The 15,280-nt window shown below is 48.5% G+C and overlaps 3 protein-coding genes across 3 annotated transcripts; 2 read left to right on the top strand and 1 right to left on the bottom strand.

The window, feature by feature from the left end:
• Positions 1 to 207: 207 nt before the first annotated feature.
• PtA15_1A491 (uncharacterized protein) lies at positions 208 to 1,466 on the bottom strand (the record flags this gene model as incomplete). Its single annotated transcript, XM_053165524.1, has 2 exons — positions 208 to 871; positions 1,357 to 1,466. The coding sequence occupies 2 exons, from the start codon at positions 1,464 to 1,466 to the stop codon at positions 208 to 210; spliced, it is 774 nt and encodes a 257-aa protein (XP_053016707.1).
• Positions 1,467 to 2,287: 821 nt separating this feature from the next.
• Positions 2,288 to 2,958, top strand: PtA15_1A490 (uncharacterized protein; the record flags this gene model as incomplete). The annotated part of the gene is made up of 3 exons (XM_053165523.1): positions 2,288 to 2,309; positions 2,367 to 2,575; positions 2,662 to 2,958. The coding sequence occupies 3 exons, from the start codon at positions 2,288 to 2,290 to the stop codon at positions 2,956 to 2,958; spliced, it is 528 nt and encodes a 175-aa protein (XP_053016706.1).
• Positions 2,959 to 3,610: 652 nt separating this feature from the next.
• Positions 3,611 to 4,105, top strand: PtA15_1A489 (uncharacterized protein; the record flags this gene model as incomplete). The annotated part of the gene is made up of 2 exons (XM_053165521.1): positions 3,611 to 3,727; positions 3,800 to 4,105. The coding sequence occupies 2 exons, from the start codon at positions 3,611 to 3,613 to the stop codon at positions 4,103 to 4,105; spliced, it is 423 nt and encodes a 140-aa protein (XP_053016705.1).
• Between the last annotated feature and the right edge of the window lie 11,175 nt (positions 4,106 to 15,280).

Genomic DNA, 15,280 nt, shown 5'->3' with positions numbered 1-15,280 from the left:
TATATTCTGTTGCAAAAAGCGCAATTGCCGATCACCGACCAGCACCGACCCAAGAAGAGCTTTAGCCTTATCCACTTCAACCTGCTTGCGTATTTTATCTTCATGTGGAGAAGCATGTCCATTTGTGTTTTCTCAAAGCATGACTATGATAATGAATCAAACCAAAATAAAATAAAATCCAAGGAAAAGAAGAGCAAGAAACCAGAGCTATCCAGGAGGGTTGGCCAACAATTTTGCAGCACGTTCCAAGTTATCATGGGCTAGAATCATCGAATGGTTCCATGTAGCCAACCAGCTCTTGAAATAATCTTGACTTGCAACATTGCCGGTGGCTGGGATCACAGGAACAAGATACAAGAGTACAAGAAATATGGCAGATTCAAAGCGGGATACAACTTTTTTAGCTATTGGGGTGAGTTCGCGAGTACGAGCAGCAGCTTCGAGATGGACATCAATGAGGCGCAACCGCCGGATGAGTTGAAGGAGATCTTCATCCACGCTTCCCGCCACCTCAGCCAAAGATTCGAGTTGGCCAGAGGAAATCTCTGTCAAGAATGGAAGCCGTGCCTGATTCAATCCGCGCTTCGTTAGTTTGGCGAAAAAAAGCCTGGATAGTTTGATGATCGGTAGTGTTACTTTGGCGAATTGGATGACCGGTTCACGGAAAAATCGCGCTGCCTCGCGGCGGTGTCGATTGGTTGGCAACGTTGATTTGCGGAGTAGATGGTTGACACTCTCCAGGGTGTCTTCTATGTTTGTAATATCTGCTTTCCATCGATTCTTGACATAATCGAACTCCGATTCCTTGAGCCGCTCCACAGCGGAATCGATCGAATCCTGGATGAGAGCCAAAGGGTCGCCAGTATTTTGCCTGTATGAAGATGCGTTGAAGCGATCCGTAGATCCCTCCGATGAGAGCCCGAACACTTGAATTTCCTCATAGAACTCCCCAACAATCTGACATATGTACCGCCACCATCCTCGATCGAACTCCGTTTTCAGGAAGTGAAGCCGGTATGATTTCAATCCTTTGAGGTCGCGATCATCGGTTTGGTTCGCGGAAGAAATAGGTTCCGGACAGACGGTAGTCATGATAGATTGGATTTGATCCATAATAGGCTCGAGTTCTGACTGGATGTGCAAGATTTTCTTGAGTTGGGACTCAGGTTCTTGCAAAAAGCCTGCTGGATTGCTTGATCGGCAGAGCGCGGTGATTGGTTCTCGTAGGAGAGGTAGAAGTTCCGAATGTAGCCTATTCAACTGCCCTTCCAGCAGATTCTTGTCGTCCAGAGAGAAAGATGAGAGTTGCTCTTGGATTGTATGCTGATCAGGAGACACATTGGTTGGTGGGTCCACGTTGGCAGGCCATTCATCGGTAGGACCGCATTGGGGGGCAGGGCCTCGTCATTGATTTGTGGGTCCGGATGGGCTTGTGGGTTGAACTTGTCGATTAGAAGTTTGAACATCTGGACGACTGGATCTGGAGTGAATTCAAGAAGGTATGACAGAATTAAGCTGAAGTCTTGAGATGTCCTGCTGAGTATTTATGATGGAACATACCTCCCAGGTGCCAGTGCTGTGGCCGAGGTTCCACCGGGTAAAGATGGCCGAGTCGTCCGTTTTTGAGTGATTCCCCAATCACCCCGCCCGTCGGGGCTAGTTAGCTTGGTATGACTTGTCACTTGAGGTATGTGACTCCTGCGGAAGTGGATGAGGCTGCTCAAAACATCATGAAAAGGTGTAAATATGTCACGGTCATTGTTCCCGCAGCTGGTCAGTTTGAGAAAGACCCCATTGCACAAACAACAAGATAGAAAAGAAGAGAAGAGAACCTGGCCTACGTCGTGTCAAGAAAACGAACAATTCCCCGGCCTGTGTGCTTCGAGGGCCAGAGGCGGATGGACACAGCAGTTGAGTCAAAAACAAAGTCCCCTCCAAGCTACAGTCCTGTAAATCTATAAAGGGATATTTATGTTCGGAGGGCCTTTATTTTTTTAACTTTGGGGTTTGGATGGGTGCAGAAGGTTTGCCCCACTGGAATCCGGGTGCGGGTTCATGACTGGAACCATCGCTTCGCCGGGTCATGCTCACCATCACCATGGCCGGCCGGCAGGCACCTCGAGCCGAAGTACCAGTCGCCCGGAGGCACCCGGAGGGGATTGGACAGCCTGCACACTGGAGCTGGGTCCTCCGGACAGGGACGGCGTAGTTTCAAGTTGGAGATGGATCAGTCCAACCCGGAAGATGCGAGCTACTTGACAGCAATCCATGCAGCCATCATAGCATCATGACCAGCCGATTCATCACCCGTTCAGCAAGCAAGCACCAAGGCCCTCATCCTGACCGATAACTACGCACTCGATCAGCTGAAATTCAGACCGAAGGCTACCGTCGTAAACTAAGCATTGAGATGCGCGCTGAGAGGCGGGCGCTCTCGTTTTGGCCGATCGAAATGACCATCGGAGGCCGATCAAGCTCAACATTTCGACGAGCTCTTCCGTCGCCTCTTAGAACCTGCCACCGACAATCATCTCACAATGCCCAGATCGCCAAGGGACTCAGGCAAGTCAAAGACGTCAAGCTTGCCTTCCAGCGTCTCTCTCTGGACCATCCTCTTCAACAGAGCACAATGTCCCAGCGGGTTGTTTGACGGTGTGCAAGGATCCCGAGGGCCCGATGATCACGAATGCCGACTCGGATGCGGGCCTGTTGGGCTCATTGCTCCTACCCAAGCTCGTAATTCCAGAACTCAACAGCCGGCTGAAACTGCCCGGCGCACTTGGCGAGGCCGGCTCGACCTTTGTCTCCGAAGCTCTCCCGACTCTTCAACCCCGAGATCCTGTTCATCAGACTCAGGCACACCCACCATTTTTTATCATCCAAGTCGCCCACTTCCTCCTCTCCGTCGACCAGCTCCTCTCTCGCCTTGGAACTCCTCCAACGCCGTCCCAATACTGACTGCGCCAGCCGGTTCCTTCAAGCCTTGGCCCATCTCAAATCTGGTTTCATGAAGAAAGCTGAAACCGGATTTATCCAAGCCGCTTTTGCCATGTGCTCCATCTCCTCCCAGGATATGATGACCTGATACTGATTGGGAGATTTGTTCAAAGTAGTACTGATGTTTGTTCGTGAAAATGTTTCGCTCCGTGTCATGAGGCGAGAAAAGGTGGGCGTATCCGAAGTCTGCAAGGCCTCGCAAGCCTTGGAAGTGTATCAGACTTTTTGTCCGACAAATTCGAACGGCATTTCAACAGCGTCTTGACACACAAGTATGTACAGAGACTTCTCCCGTGTTTGTTGTTTTGTTGGTGAGAATGTATGTATCGCTCCGTGCTCATTGGCGTAAGAAAGAAGCCGTAGAAGGGCTGGTTTGATAGTTTCAGTCCCGCTTCCCGCGATCATCTAATCAATCTTTCTTGCCTGCCGGTTGGATTATAATCCAAGTGCCCCCCTCCCCTACTCTATCAATTTGTCTGGGAAAAGTTAGCCTGTTTCTCTGCGCTTCACGTGGACGACTTTTGCCTCCCAGGTTCTGATCCGATACTTCACAATTTGTCTCATTTCGTAGCGAACGAAATAATCGCGCCAATCGACGCAGCCTTCGATCGCCATGAAAACTTCGCCGTGTTTCTGCCTTTTCGTCTTGATGATCGTCCTAAGGGCAGATCGAGTCGTAGGTCCAACCCCGTTAATTCACATGTTGGCCAAAACTTGGGACCGGCTCATGGTAGGTCTCTATCCATCTTTTGGAGCTTCCTATGGATAGATGTCAATTCATTCATGATTGTTGTGTGAACAGTTGCCCATCAATTTCGCTATTCCAAACAACACGCGGACGACTATTACTGGCGGAAGATGGGAAAAAACTCTTCGGTTCGCTCCGTCGGGTACTGCTGAACCATATTGGACCCTTCAAAATCTTCACAGAGATCCCATAATCTACCTGTTGGCCGGCGACGAGGAAAGCTCGATAATTGAGCCAGGTGTCACAATACACTGGTACGACCTTCCCGCATCTGAATCTTTGAAGGGAAAAATCGTATCCATCGGAGACAACATGATTCACCCCGACTCCGACACGGAAAGTTCTGAAAGAGTAGAATGAACTACAATCTGACACTTTTTCTATATTTGGGCCGTGGGTTGCAGAAAAATTAGCCATTCTCTTGATTTCCCCCATTAAGGCAAAATTTAATGGAGATTAGTGGGTATCAAATATGACCAAATCCACCATTATGCAGTTGACAGGTTTGAAAAAGAGTCAGCATTTATTCACACCAAAGAAATACCACATGCATACCATTTTTGGTGTGTATTAGTGTGCACTCCAAGAAATTGAAGTGCACACCCATGCACCAAAAAATGGAGTGCACACCCATGCACCAAAAAAATGGAGTGCACGCCCATCACCAGGAAAAAAAAGTAGTCACTTGATGGCAAGTGACATGACCCAGCTTTTTTTTCAGCTCCAACACTGCTCCAATGCTGCTCCTCTCCAACAGCACATCTAGGGCTTGCATGACAGGTGTCAAGATCAAAGCACCCAATGTGACAAAACCAGTTGATGCTCAGCTTTGGCCCTGGCCCAGCTGATGCTCAGCTTTGGCACCGGCCACCTGATGATCATCTTTGACCCTGGCACAGCTGATGCTCAGCCTTGGACATGCTCAGCTAATGCTCAGCTTTGGACCTAGCCTAGCTGATTTTCAGCTCTGCTCCTGTCCAATAGAGACCGCCGAGTGGACCCGGGTACCTGTGGCAGGTGTGGGTACCTGCAGTCATTTTGGGCATATTTAGATACCGGGACTCGGACCTGGCACCCATAGGGCGGGTACCGGCGGCACCCATGGCGGGTATCACAGGTACCACCTACAATTCAACCCTCTAGCCGGTCTATGCCGGCTTTGAGGGTGGTGTAACCTCTTGATGACCAACACAGACCGTTCATCAAGGGTGTATATATACCCTCTCAATGCCTGACCTGGGCCGGGTATTGAGAGGGTGTATGTATACCCTCTTGATGTCTGGTCTGTGCTGGACACCAAGAGGGTGTACAGTCTTGATGACCGGCACAGACCAGACATCAAGAGGGTATGTGTATACCCTCCCAATGTCCGTTCTGTGCCGTTCATCAAGAGTTTAGACCACCCTCGAAGCCGGCATAGACCGTCATCAAGGGTGTATATACCCTCTTGGTGCTTGGTCTGGGCCGGATATCAAGAGGGTATGTCTGCCTGTGAATTCTCAATGTACGGTCTGGGCCGGACATCAAGAGTGTATGTATGCCCCCTCGGTGTCCAGCACATACCGTACATCGAGAGGGAATACATACACCCTCCCAATGTCCGCTCTGTGCCGGACATCAAGAGTGTATGCCCTCTTGGCATCCAGCATGTGCTGGACACCAAGAGGGTTAGGTTAGCGGGGGCCATGATTGTGCTGCAAAAGGTTGTCCGCAACTTCTCATCTCCAGACCTTTTGCAGCGGGTACCTGGACGGGTACCCGCCATCCAAGTTTTACATACCCGGACCCGCACACGGCACCCGCGGGCGGGTACCTGCCCACGGATACCGGGTACCCCCCACGGGTACCCACGGGCAATCTCTACTGTCCAAGCTAACTCCCATATTTTTCCCTGGCCTGGCTCAGCTGATACTCAGCAAGCTGAGCATCAGCTGGCCAGCTGGCCCAGGACTGGGTCAAAGCTGAGCATCAGCTGGGACAGAACTAGGAAAAGGCTGAGTAAGGACTGGTACAAAGCTGAGCATCCGCTGTGCCAGGACTAGTACAAAGCTGAGCATCAGCTGGGCAAGGACTGGCAATTTTTTTTTAATTCCAATTCTGAGAGTGAGCTGCGTGAAAAAGCAAGTATTAGCTGAGCAAAAAAGCTGAGTATGAGCTGGGACCAAAGCTGAGTATCAGCTGGAAAGAACTGAGGATCAGTTGGGCTCATCAAAAACTGAACAGGACCTCCTTGGTAAATTTTGGAAGTTGAGGAGACAGTTGGGAGATTGGGGTAGATAATGGATAGATATTGGATAGATGTTGGGTAGATGGCTGGAGCTGGTGTGATGTCACTTGTCATCAAATGACTATCTTATTTTCCTGGTGCATGCACCAAAAAAATGGAGTGCACACTCATGCACTCCAAAAAATTGGTGTGGAAAACTCATGCACTCCAAAACATTGGAGTGCACACCCATGAACTCCAAAAAACATGGGGTGCACAATCATGCACTACCTGATTGGTAGTGGATTTCTCTTTACTCTCAACAATGGTAGGCTTCTAGTAGAAGCCCACCAAGTCTAGCATAGAAATTCTATGCTACACTACACTTGGGGGCAAGTCAGTGTTATTCAAGCTGTTCTAACGGCAGCCCTTTTGACTGTAGAGTTAAGTCACCCCTACTGCCGCAACACTACAGAGCGTTTAGCACCAAAAAAGGCCAAAACCCCACTCCAAAGAGCTTTAAAAAGTGTAGAAGGATTTTATATGACCTGCACAAGTTGGATAAGAGCAGAGAAGATGCAATTCCCCCAATTCTACAATAAGAATCCTGCAAAACTACACCACACCAACACTTTGGTTAGCTTAGCTGGAACACTGTTGTTCATACAATTGAATATTAGTCTCACCAGGATGTAATTGGTCTAGTTAGTCACTTATTTTAGCTTGGTGAGTTCTGCCTCTTTTTTAAATCCTGGATGTATTGATTTCACATGGCTTCACTTCACTTTTTTCAAGTGATTGGGTGTGCGGGAGTGTTATGGTTGGTCTGTTGGGGTTGGGAGGCGGTCTGGTGATCCTAGCTAGAACGTAGATTGCTAGATGGGGAAACTGTAATGATCTCCCCCCGGCGCCTCTAAGTAACAGATTGAAAATGCCGACCGCCACTCGACAAAGCTCTCTTCCTCCAATCAGCATTCCAACCCCAGGAACCGCCATCACCAGCAAGAAGGAAGAGAAAGAAATCATAATAATTCCAACCTTCAATGGCAGCAACTATGCCAATTGGCAGAACGCCATGAGTGCCTATCTGGAATTCAAGAAGCTATGGCCTGTCGTGGAAAAGGATACGTTCGAGTCAAATGATGACAAGATTAAGGAACAAAAGTTGGAGGCATGGCTCATCCTCAACTCAAAAATTGTTCCGGAAATTCTCACAAGCTTTTCAAGCACCTGCGGATGTGACCCACACAAGATTTGGAATCAATTAAAGACCAATTACGCCAAGGCTACAATTTACGGCATATATCACGTCTGGTCGCAGTATCTTCAAATCTCCTACAACGATGACCTCCTCAAATACATCATCAAGGTAGAGGCATTACTGGCAGAAATCTATACCATTGGACTCAGCGTCATGAACAAGCTCATCAGCGTGAGCATTATCAAGACAATCACTGAGAGAAGGCCCATCATCATGGAAAGAATCTTGGGCAATATGGAGACACTATACTCGATAAACTCAGAAAAATTGCAAATCATGAACAGGTCATGAGAATGAAGACTCTCTCAAACGGACCCAACCCCCCATCGGGCCCTCCATCCGGTACAGCGCTAGCCACCAGCTCAAGAAAACAACCATTCATCGCATGCAAGAATGGGAGACACAACCCAGAGGCAATGCATGAAGAAAGCCAATGCTGGACTCTACACCCAGAGCTCAGGCCGATGACATTGCTACCAAAGAAACAAGCAATCAACCTCGTCACGACCACCAGCAGTGATGATCAATGCAGCACCGGACAGAGCTACGCGTATCACATTACGGCTGAGCAAATCGAGAGAAACTCGATCATTCTAGACTCTGGAGCCAGTCAGCATATGTTCAACTTGTTGGCATACTTTACCAAGACAACTCCCACCAACGTGCTCATAATCACAGGAACCGGCAATGACAACCCTGAGATGGTCGGCAGCAGAATCGGAACCGCCAAACTCAACTTCAGAAACAACACAGTGATCACCCTTCGAAATGCCCTCTATGTTCCCAACCTCGCAACCAACCTCATTTCCTTCGCGCAGCTAATCAGAGACAAAGCTGAAATCTACAATGCCGAAGGACAGATGATGGTTAGAATCAATGGAAATCACACGATGAAGATCAACACAAGTCAGAATCTCTTCAAGATCGAAGGAGTATTATCTCCAAAGTTGACTGCCCTGAGCACCACGGTCATAGCACCGGCAAATACCTTCATGACTTGGCATCAAAGACTTGGCCATGCAAGTGCAGCCAGAATCAAGACAGTGCTCGGCAACATCAACCTCCTTCAAGAGAAATCCGCCTGCAAAGCATGTATGCAAGGCAAGATGATAAAACTTCCGTTCAAAGGAAGATTTTCCCCAACCAAAGAACCCCTTGAAGTCATACACAGTGACATTGTTGGCCCGATTTGGCCAGCCACAAACAGTGGATGCAGATACTTCCTCACCATTGTCAATCAGCACACTGGATTTATTCACCTCAGCCTACTCAAGGAAAAATCGCAAGCAGTCTTTGTCATCCTTGAATACAAGACAAAGTTCGAAAAACAAACAAACAAGACCATAAAAAAGATTGTCACCGACGGAGGAGGGGAATTTTGCAACAACACCCTCAGCAAAATTCTCCGGCATGAGGGCATTCAGCACAATGTATCTCTGCCCTATACTCCGCAGCACAACGGAATCTCTGAACGGGCTAATCGCACTGTCATCAAAATGACCAGATGCATCCTCATTCAGTCAAACATGGCTGCTGAATGGTGGGGAGAAGCTGCTCTCACCACTACCTCGATCACCAACTCCCTGCTAGCTAAAAGTTGGACTCCGCCGATAACACTTTTTCTCAAGCTCCGTCTGAACATTGCCTTCTTCAAACCCTTTGGATGTAGGGCCTGGATTCTCAAAGATAAGGTTAAGCGCGATCAAAAATTTGATCCCATTGCCTGGGAAGGCACCCTTGTCAGATACACCAACGACTTCTTGGCATATTGGATACTCCGCCATGAAGATCGCAGCATCATAGTCTCCAGACAAGTCAGATTTGATGAAAATGTCTTCCCAGAATGCGGGGCCATCAACAAAAGCCTAGATGTGTCGCCAATGACAGAAGACTCAGTTCCCATGTTCAGCTCTGATCCGGTTCTTCCATTCAAAAACGACGCAGAACAAGACACCAGTCCAAATGAGAATCAAGCAGAGGAAGATGACTTTGAGCAAGATCCTACAACCAATCATCCAATAAGTCCCAAGCCCGGCAAGAGATGGGTGTATGTCAATGACTTTTCACCATCCAAAAACATTACCAGCTCCATTGATGAATCCAACATCATCAAAGGAAAAAGATCAAGAAAGCCAGTCTGTTATATCGCCATCACAACCAACCCAAAATCTCATAATCAAGCCATGAAGAGCGCTGAAAAACTGAAATGGATTGAAGCCGAACTCAAAGAGATCAACAACATGAAGAAATATCAAGTTTGGACAGAACCGCAAAGGCGACCGACCAAAAACCCCATTGCATCGACATGGGCCTATCAAAAGAAGCTAGGACCCAAGAATCAGATCATCGAATACAAGGCAAGAATATGCACCCAGGGCTTCCGACAGACTTTTGGCGTCAACTTTGAACTGAAGTATGCGCCCACTGGGAAAGCTGCTTCCCTTTGTCTCCTTCTGTTGTATGCGGTGAATTGCGGACTAGAAATCCACCAGCTTGACGTCCGTAGTGCGTTCCTCACGTGCCCTTTGGAAGACACGGTCACACTGCTACCGCCTCAAGGGTACAACTGTCCAACCGGGACAATCTTTGAACTTCGCAAAGCCATCTACGGCCTCAAACAGGCCTCGCTGGTATGGTACAAGAGACTCAGTGGATACCTCAGCAAAATTGGCTTTACAGCCTCAGTCTCTGATCCATGCGTTTTCCATTGGGCGGCAGCTCCCGCAACATGGCTATACTGTCATGTAGATGACATCGTCATCATCAGCAGCAACCCAGCCATCTTCAAGGCTGAAATGGAAGCTGAGTTTGAGATAAAATACCTTGGACAAGCCTCTTTTCTGCTAGGAATGAACATCAATTGATTGGACACTTTTCTCCATGTGCATCAAACTCAGTACATTGAAAGAAAATTGATTGAATTCGGCCTTGACTCTGCAAGACCGGCCTCCTGCCCAATGAATCCCAAGGTCCACCTCCAAGCCGCTACCAAGAAGGAAGCTGCCAAATTCGCACGTATGAACATCAACTACCAGGCCCTCATCGGCTCATTGAACTATCTCAGCGTCTTAACTCAACCCAACATCTCATATGCTGTGAGCGTTCTCTCCCAGCACCTCGAGAAACCAGCAGTCCATCACCTTCATGCCGCTCAACAGGTGTTTCAATACCTACTCGGTACAAAACATGTGGGCCTAGTCTTCAGAAAAGCACCCAGCCTAGAAATCAGAGCGCATGTTGACTCCGACTGGGGCAACTGCCCCAACACCAGAAGATCGGCAACCGGTTATGTAGTCATGAAGAAGTCACAAGTAATCTCATGGAAGGCCTGCCGGCAAGCCACAGTCTTGCTCTCCTCAACTGAAGCCGAGTACAAGGCGCTATCCAACCTCGGTAGAGAGATAGCATGGATTGTCAACCTCATCTCAGAAATCAATCTTAGCTACACTCCTGATCGTCTCTTTGTTGGAGTTGACAACCAGGGAGCGATTGATTTAGCAAAGAGCAAAACCTCGCAGAATGGCTTTTGAACTAAGCACATGGACATCAGACTCCATTTTGTGCGAGAACTGGTCACATCAAAACTCATTTTCCTTCACTACATCAGAACAATCAGCAACAATGCCGACTTTCTAACCAAACCGACTGGTTGATCCACCATCAGAAGGTTGCTTTCAGCAATAGGAGTTACAGCTCCGCCTTCCTCTGCCTCAAGCCTAGTGGCTCAAGGCAACCCAGCCTGTCAGAATACAGGAGATGATGCGCAACCTGCAAAGAGGTACAGGGGAGAAACAGACTGTGATGCAAAGACATGTAAGCACAGATGTTTCATCCCTCCAAACAAAGCCACAAGTACGGTAGCTAACTTCGGGTTGTTTCATCGCGACTACAGCAGATGCTACTAGCAGCAACACCCCTAGGACGCAAGCCACAGACTACAGAAGCCACAACAGCAAGGCAAGCACGGTTCCAAGACCTTCGGAATCGTGAGTACTTAAGCAGCAGACTAAGACGGACAGAAGCACTAGACTAACAGCTCCATTGCCCGCATAGCTCTTCACCAGGAAAAAACAATGATCACTTGTCTGGAAGTGACATCAAAAAGTACAAAGGCCCCTTTCTACTTTGCTATGTCACTTGTTGGCAAGTGATCATTCTTTTTTCCTGGTGCTTTGTTCCACAGAATAACCAATCACCCAGCCAGCCTCAACTCTTGCATCAGTCTGCTGACGGACGAGTGAGTGCAGACTTCATTCATAGCTAGACCGTCACATGATTGAGACTAACCAGGACGGTCTCTTAGCCACAGCCTTAACCAGAACAACTCGTTGCGATCATAGACCGTCACTATGAGCGTGCACGTTACAAGAGGTAGAATATCTCTCCTCCTTTGATAGATCATGCAATTAGCATTGAGCGAGTTAGCTGACTTGTAGCGTTAACATCACAGACATCAGACTGCACTCTTGTCCAAAGCTGATCCCTTCCTACTTCAACCTCTCTCAAGACTTTGTGTCCTTTCAATTTCCTTTTTCTCTCCTCTTCTCAGAAGCACGGCAAACCGGCCTGCTCTTAGGTGATTAGCTATTTCACCTCATCTTCTCATTATACTTAGATAGCGGCAATATGCCATTGTATATAGTTTTGATCTAAGCTATTCTAACATGAAATCGTATCTTAGTTGTCAGAATTCTTACAATGTCTTCAAGGTACGCCGCCATGTCTTTCACAATCCGCCTGAGCAGTATGTCCTGCATAAAAAACTGAAAGAATCCAGGCGCTCCCGTTGGATCAAACGGCATGGTCAATGGCGCAAACTGTCCTGCGCGGCACACAAATGCTAGTTTCTCTTTGTTGCCCTCTGCCACTCGGAGGTTTCCGTGCACATTCCTGAGGTTGAGCTTTGTGAATTTGTCAGCATTGAGTAGGCTGTCCACTAGTTCCATTGTCAGAGGTAAGGGGTACTTATTTTTAACCGTGACTGCATTGAGTTTTTTATAATCAAAACATGGCCTCAAGTTCCCGTCCTTCTTCCCTGTGAACAGGACTGGTGCCGCCCATGGTGACGTGGTCCGGCGTATCGTGCCATTCTCTAGTCCTTCCTGAATGAGTTTGTCAAGTGCCTCGTTTTTGGCCGGTGATAGGGGTATTATCCGGCTGGCTTGTGCAAGCGCTCCTGGTAAAAGCTCAACCCTGAAGTCATACTTGCGCCTAGGCAGTAGTTGTTGCGCCTCTGATTTATGGAACATCCCAATGTGCGCATGGTATCTCCGCGGTACAAGCTCTTCCGCCGTCTTTGTCAGTGAGGAACCCTTAGCTTCCGCCGCTATCTTAGCCAAAGTAGACCACAAGGTCTTTGCCGCGCTGAAAAGGGTAGATTCCGTTGGTGAATTCTGCTGGGAATGTCCTATAAAGTGTGCCCGCTTGCCAGTTGTCCCTACAATTCCTAACTCTTGAGATGACAATGAAACGGCTGGGGACTCACATTGCGGGGGTGTTGATCGGCATAAAGCACGCACCCCCTTGTCAGTTTTCCTAGCGTGCCTCACTACGGGCTCCTCCCCGTCCTGCAAGGTTTTTTTCAGAACTGACGACACCGCCTTGACAGTGGCGGTCTTCTTCTTGGCGGTTGCGGTTTTGGTGGGTCTTGATGATGCCTTGGCAGTAGGTCCCTGTTCTAGAAGTTCTAGAAAGGGTATCCGCTTTCCAGATGCTCCTACACTTTCTGAGAAATAGGGAATAGGGAATACGGAAGATAACTCACATCGCGGGGGTGTTGATTGGCATAAAGCACGCACCCCCTTGTCAGTTGTCCTAGTGTGCCTCACTACGGGCTCCTCCCCGTCCTGCAAGGTTTTTTTCGGAACTGACGACACCACGTTGGCAGTGGCGATCTCCTGTGAAACGGGTCTGAAACAGCGCGTACGCCAGTCGATCCTATTGCCGTGTCTTCTGATCCACGGCATGCCAAGGATCCTGTCTTAAGTATCCTTCAGTCGTGCAACCATGAATGTCAAGGGTTTGGTCTCCGTGTCCAGCAATAAGGTCACCTTGAAGGAGGATTTGCTCACGGATCCATCAAAGCCTGAGATGGTCTTTGTCGTCCTTGCTGGAGTAAGCTTCAGACCGGCTTTAGCCGCAAATTTTTTGCTCACAACATCATGGGTGGCCCCAGAGTTGATAAGAAATCTTGTTTGGGTCAGGGTGGTTGTGGCACAGGAGGGTAGTAGAGGGAGGAATGGGGTTCTGACAAACAGCCAATTATCCATTTCATTTAGAGTAATGAAATCATCAACATTAACTACTACATTGCCCTCCTTGCTTGGGTGAGGCACAACCCTCACACCCAAGCATTGCTATTTTTTGACTCGTCCGCCCTCCCAGCTCCTCCACTTGTCCCTTTGTTCATGGTTAAGTGTTGGACCTGGTCCTCCAGCTCGGCAATCCTTGCATTGACATTGGCCTTGTTCTTCCCCTTCTTCGGACAACCCCGTGCAATGTGGCCCTTGTTGCCACAATGGAAGCACAACCCAGATCACATCATAGTGGTCCTGTCCAAGCTTGACAGCGCTCCCCTCATTGCTGAAATATCCATGGCGTTAGGGTTGGGGTCGCCCGCATACTGGTTGGGGCCATTGATTTTGTTGTTGATCTTCAGGGCCAGGTTGTTGAGATTGGTCAGAGCGGTGAACTGAGCCTGCGCAATCACGAGCGCCATTCGAACGTCCTTCTTGAGCCCCTGCTGATACTGGCTCATTAGGGTCAACATTTCCCACCCGGTGTTTGAGGCGTGTTGTTTGAACTGGAACGTGTAGTGCGCCACGGATTTTGTCTGTTTCAGCTGTCGCAGTGATTTTTCCGCCTTTGATTTTTGTTCAGTGTTGTAATACATCATTTGAAACGCCGTGACGAATTCAAGGTACAAGCCTGGTTGGCCGGTGAAAAGCTTTGTTGTGAAAGGTTGGGCCCATTCGCTAGCCTGGCCGGTCAGATATGATATGGAGAAGATGATTTTGCTACGGTTGTCGGGAAACATTCGGGGATTGGAGAGTACGTTAGGCCAATCTGGGTCACATAGACCTCCGCCTTCGGCCCCTTTGTGCCATTGTACTTGTCCGGGAGGCCCACTTTGGGTCCTTTCGCAGGGGCGTTGTTTGGAGCTTGTGGAGCATTTGGTGGTTGTCCTGGGAGGATGGGCACCACTGCTGGGGCAACCATGCCTGCCCTAGCCGCGGCGAGTTTGGCCTTGGCTCGTTGTCGAAGGCTCTGTTCTTCCTGGATGGAGGCTGCAAGTTCCTCTACCCGGGCACGTAGCGCTGCAGCATTGTTGTCCATTGTGGGAGTTTGCTTGTGTCCGGATCAGGTTTGTTTGTTCTGGTTTCTGTGTGGTCTGGGTTTGGTTCTAGTTTGGTAATCTTTCTGTTTTGTTCTTCTGTTGTTTGTTGGTTTGGTTTTCTTTGTTGGCCTCATCCCCCGTGTATAGATCTAGCAATATGTTCTAACTTAGCTAATTCCCTCCTTGGGGGAGCAAAGCGACCTCCGAAGGAGGGACTTACGCGCTATGTGGACCCTGCGGCCTGAGAGAACTATGACTTTTGGTGGGGACTTTTTTAGAATCACTCTCCCTCATGAGCCTCTGCACCATTTTTGAAATTGTTTACATCTCTGGGATGGCCCAAGCTGTCCCTATCTTGCTACTATTTTTTCCCATCCTCAACACCTATTGTTGAGCTGTAATCAGAGTTGTAACATCATGGATTCCAGATTCTGTACAGTGCAACATGTGTGATATGGGATATAGCCAACTAGATGAAGTTGCAAAAAAAGACATTTGAATGTCATTACATATCCCTAAAAATAGGACAATAGGTGGAAAGATTCTCCTTGATGTTCTGCATCTTTTGTTCCCACACAACTCAATCACATAATGTGATGTGATGAAGCTACACATGATTGAAAAAGGCCAAGTTCCTGATTCTCTCAGGCCATGGGGTCCACTTAGTGTATAAGTCCCTCCTTCGGAGGGTCCCTGCGGGACGGTGTGGTGGCCAAACTCGTGGCACCGGCG

Source organism: Puccinia triticina, chromosome 1A (genome assembly GCF_026914185.1).
Source record: "Puccinia triticina chromosome 1A, complete sequence".
Lineage (NCBI taxonomy): Eukaryota > Fungi > Basidiomycota > Pucciniomycetes > Pucciniales > Pucciniaceae > Puccinia > Puccinia triticina.
Note: the sequence above shows the minus strand (reverse complement) of the source record. Positions and strands in the feature narration are given on the sequence as shown.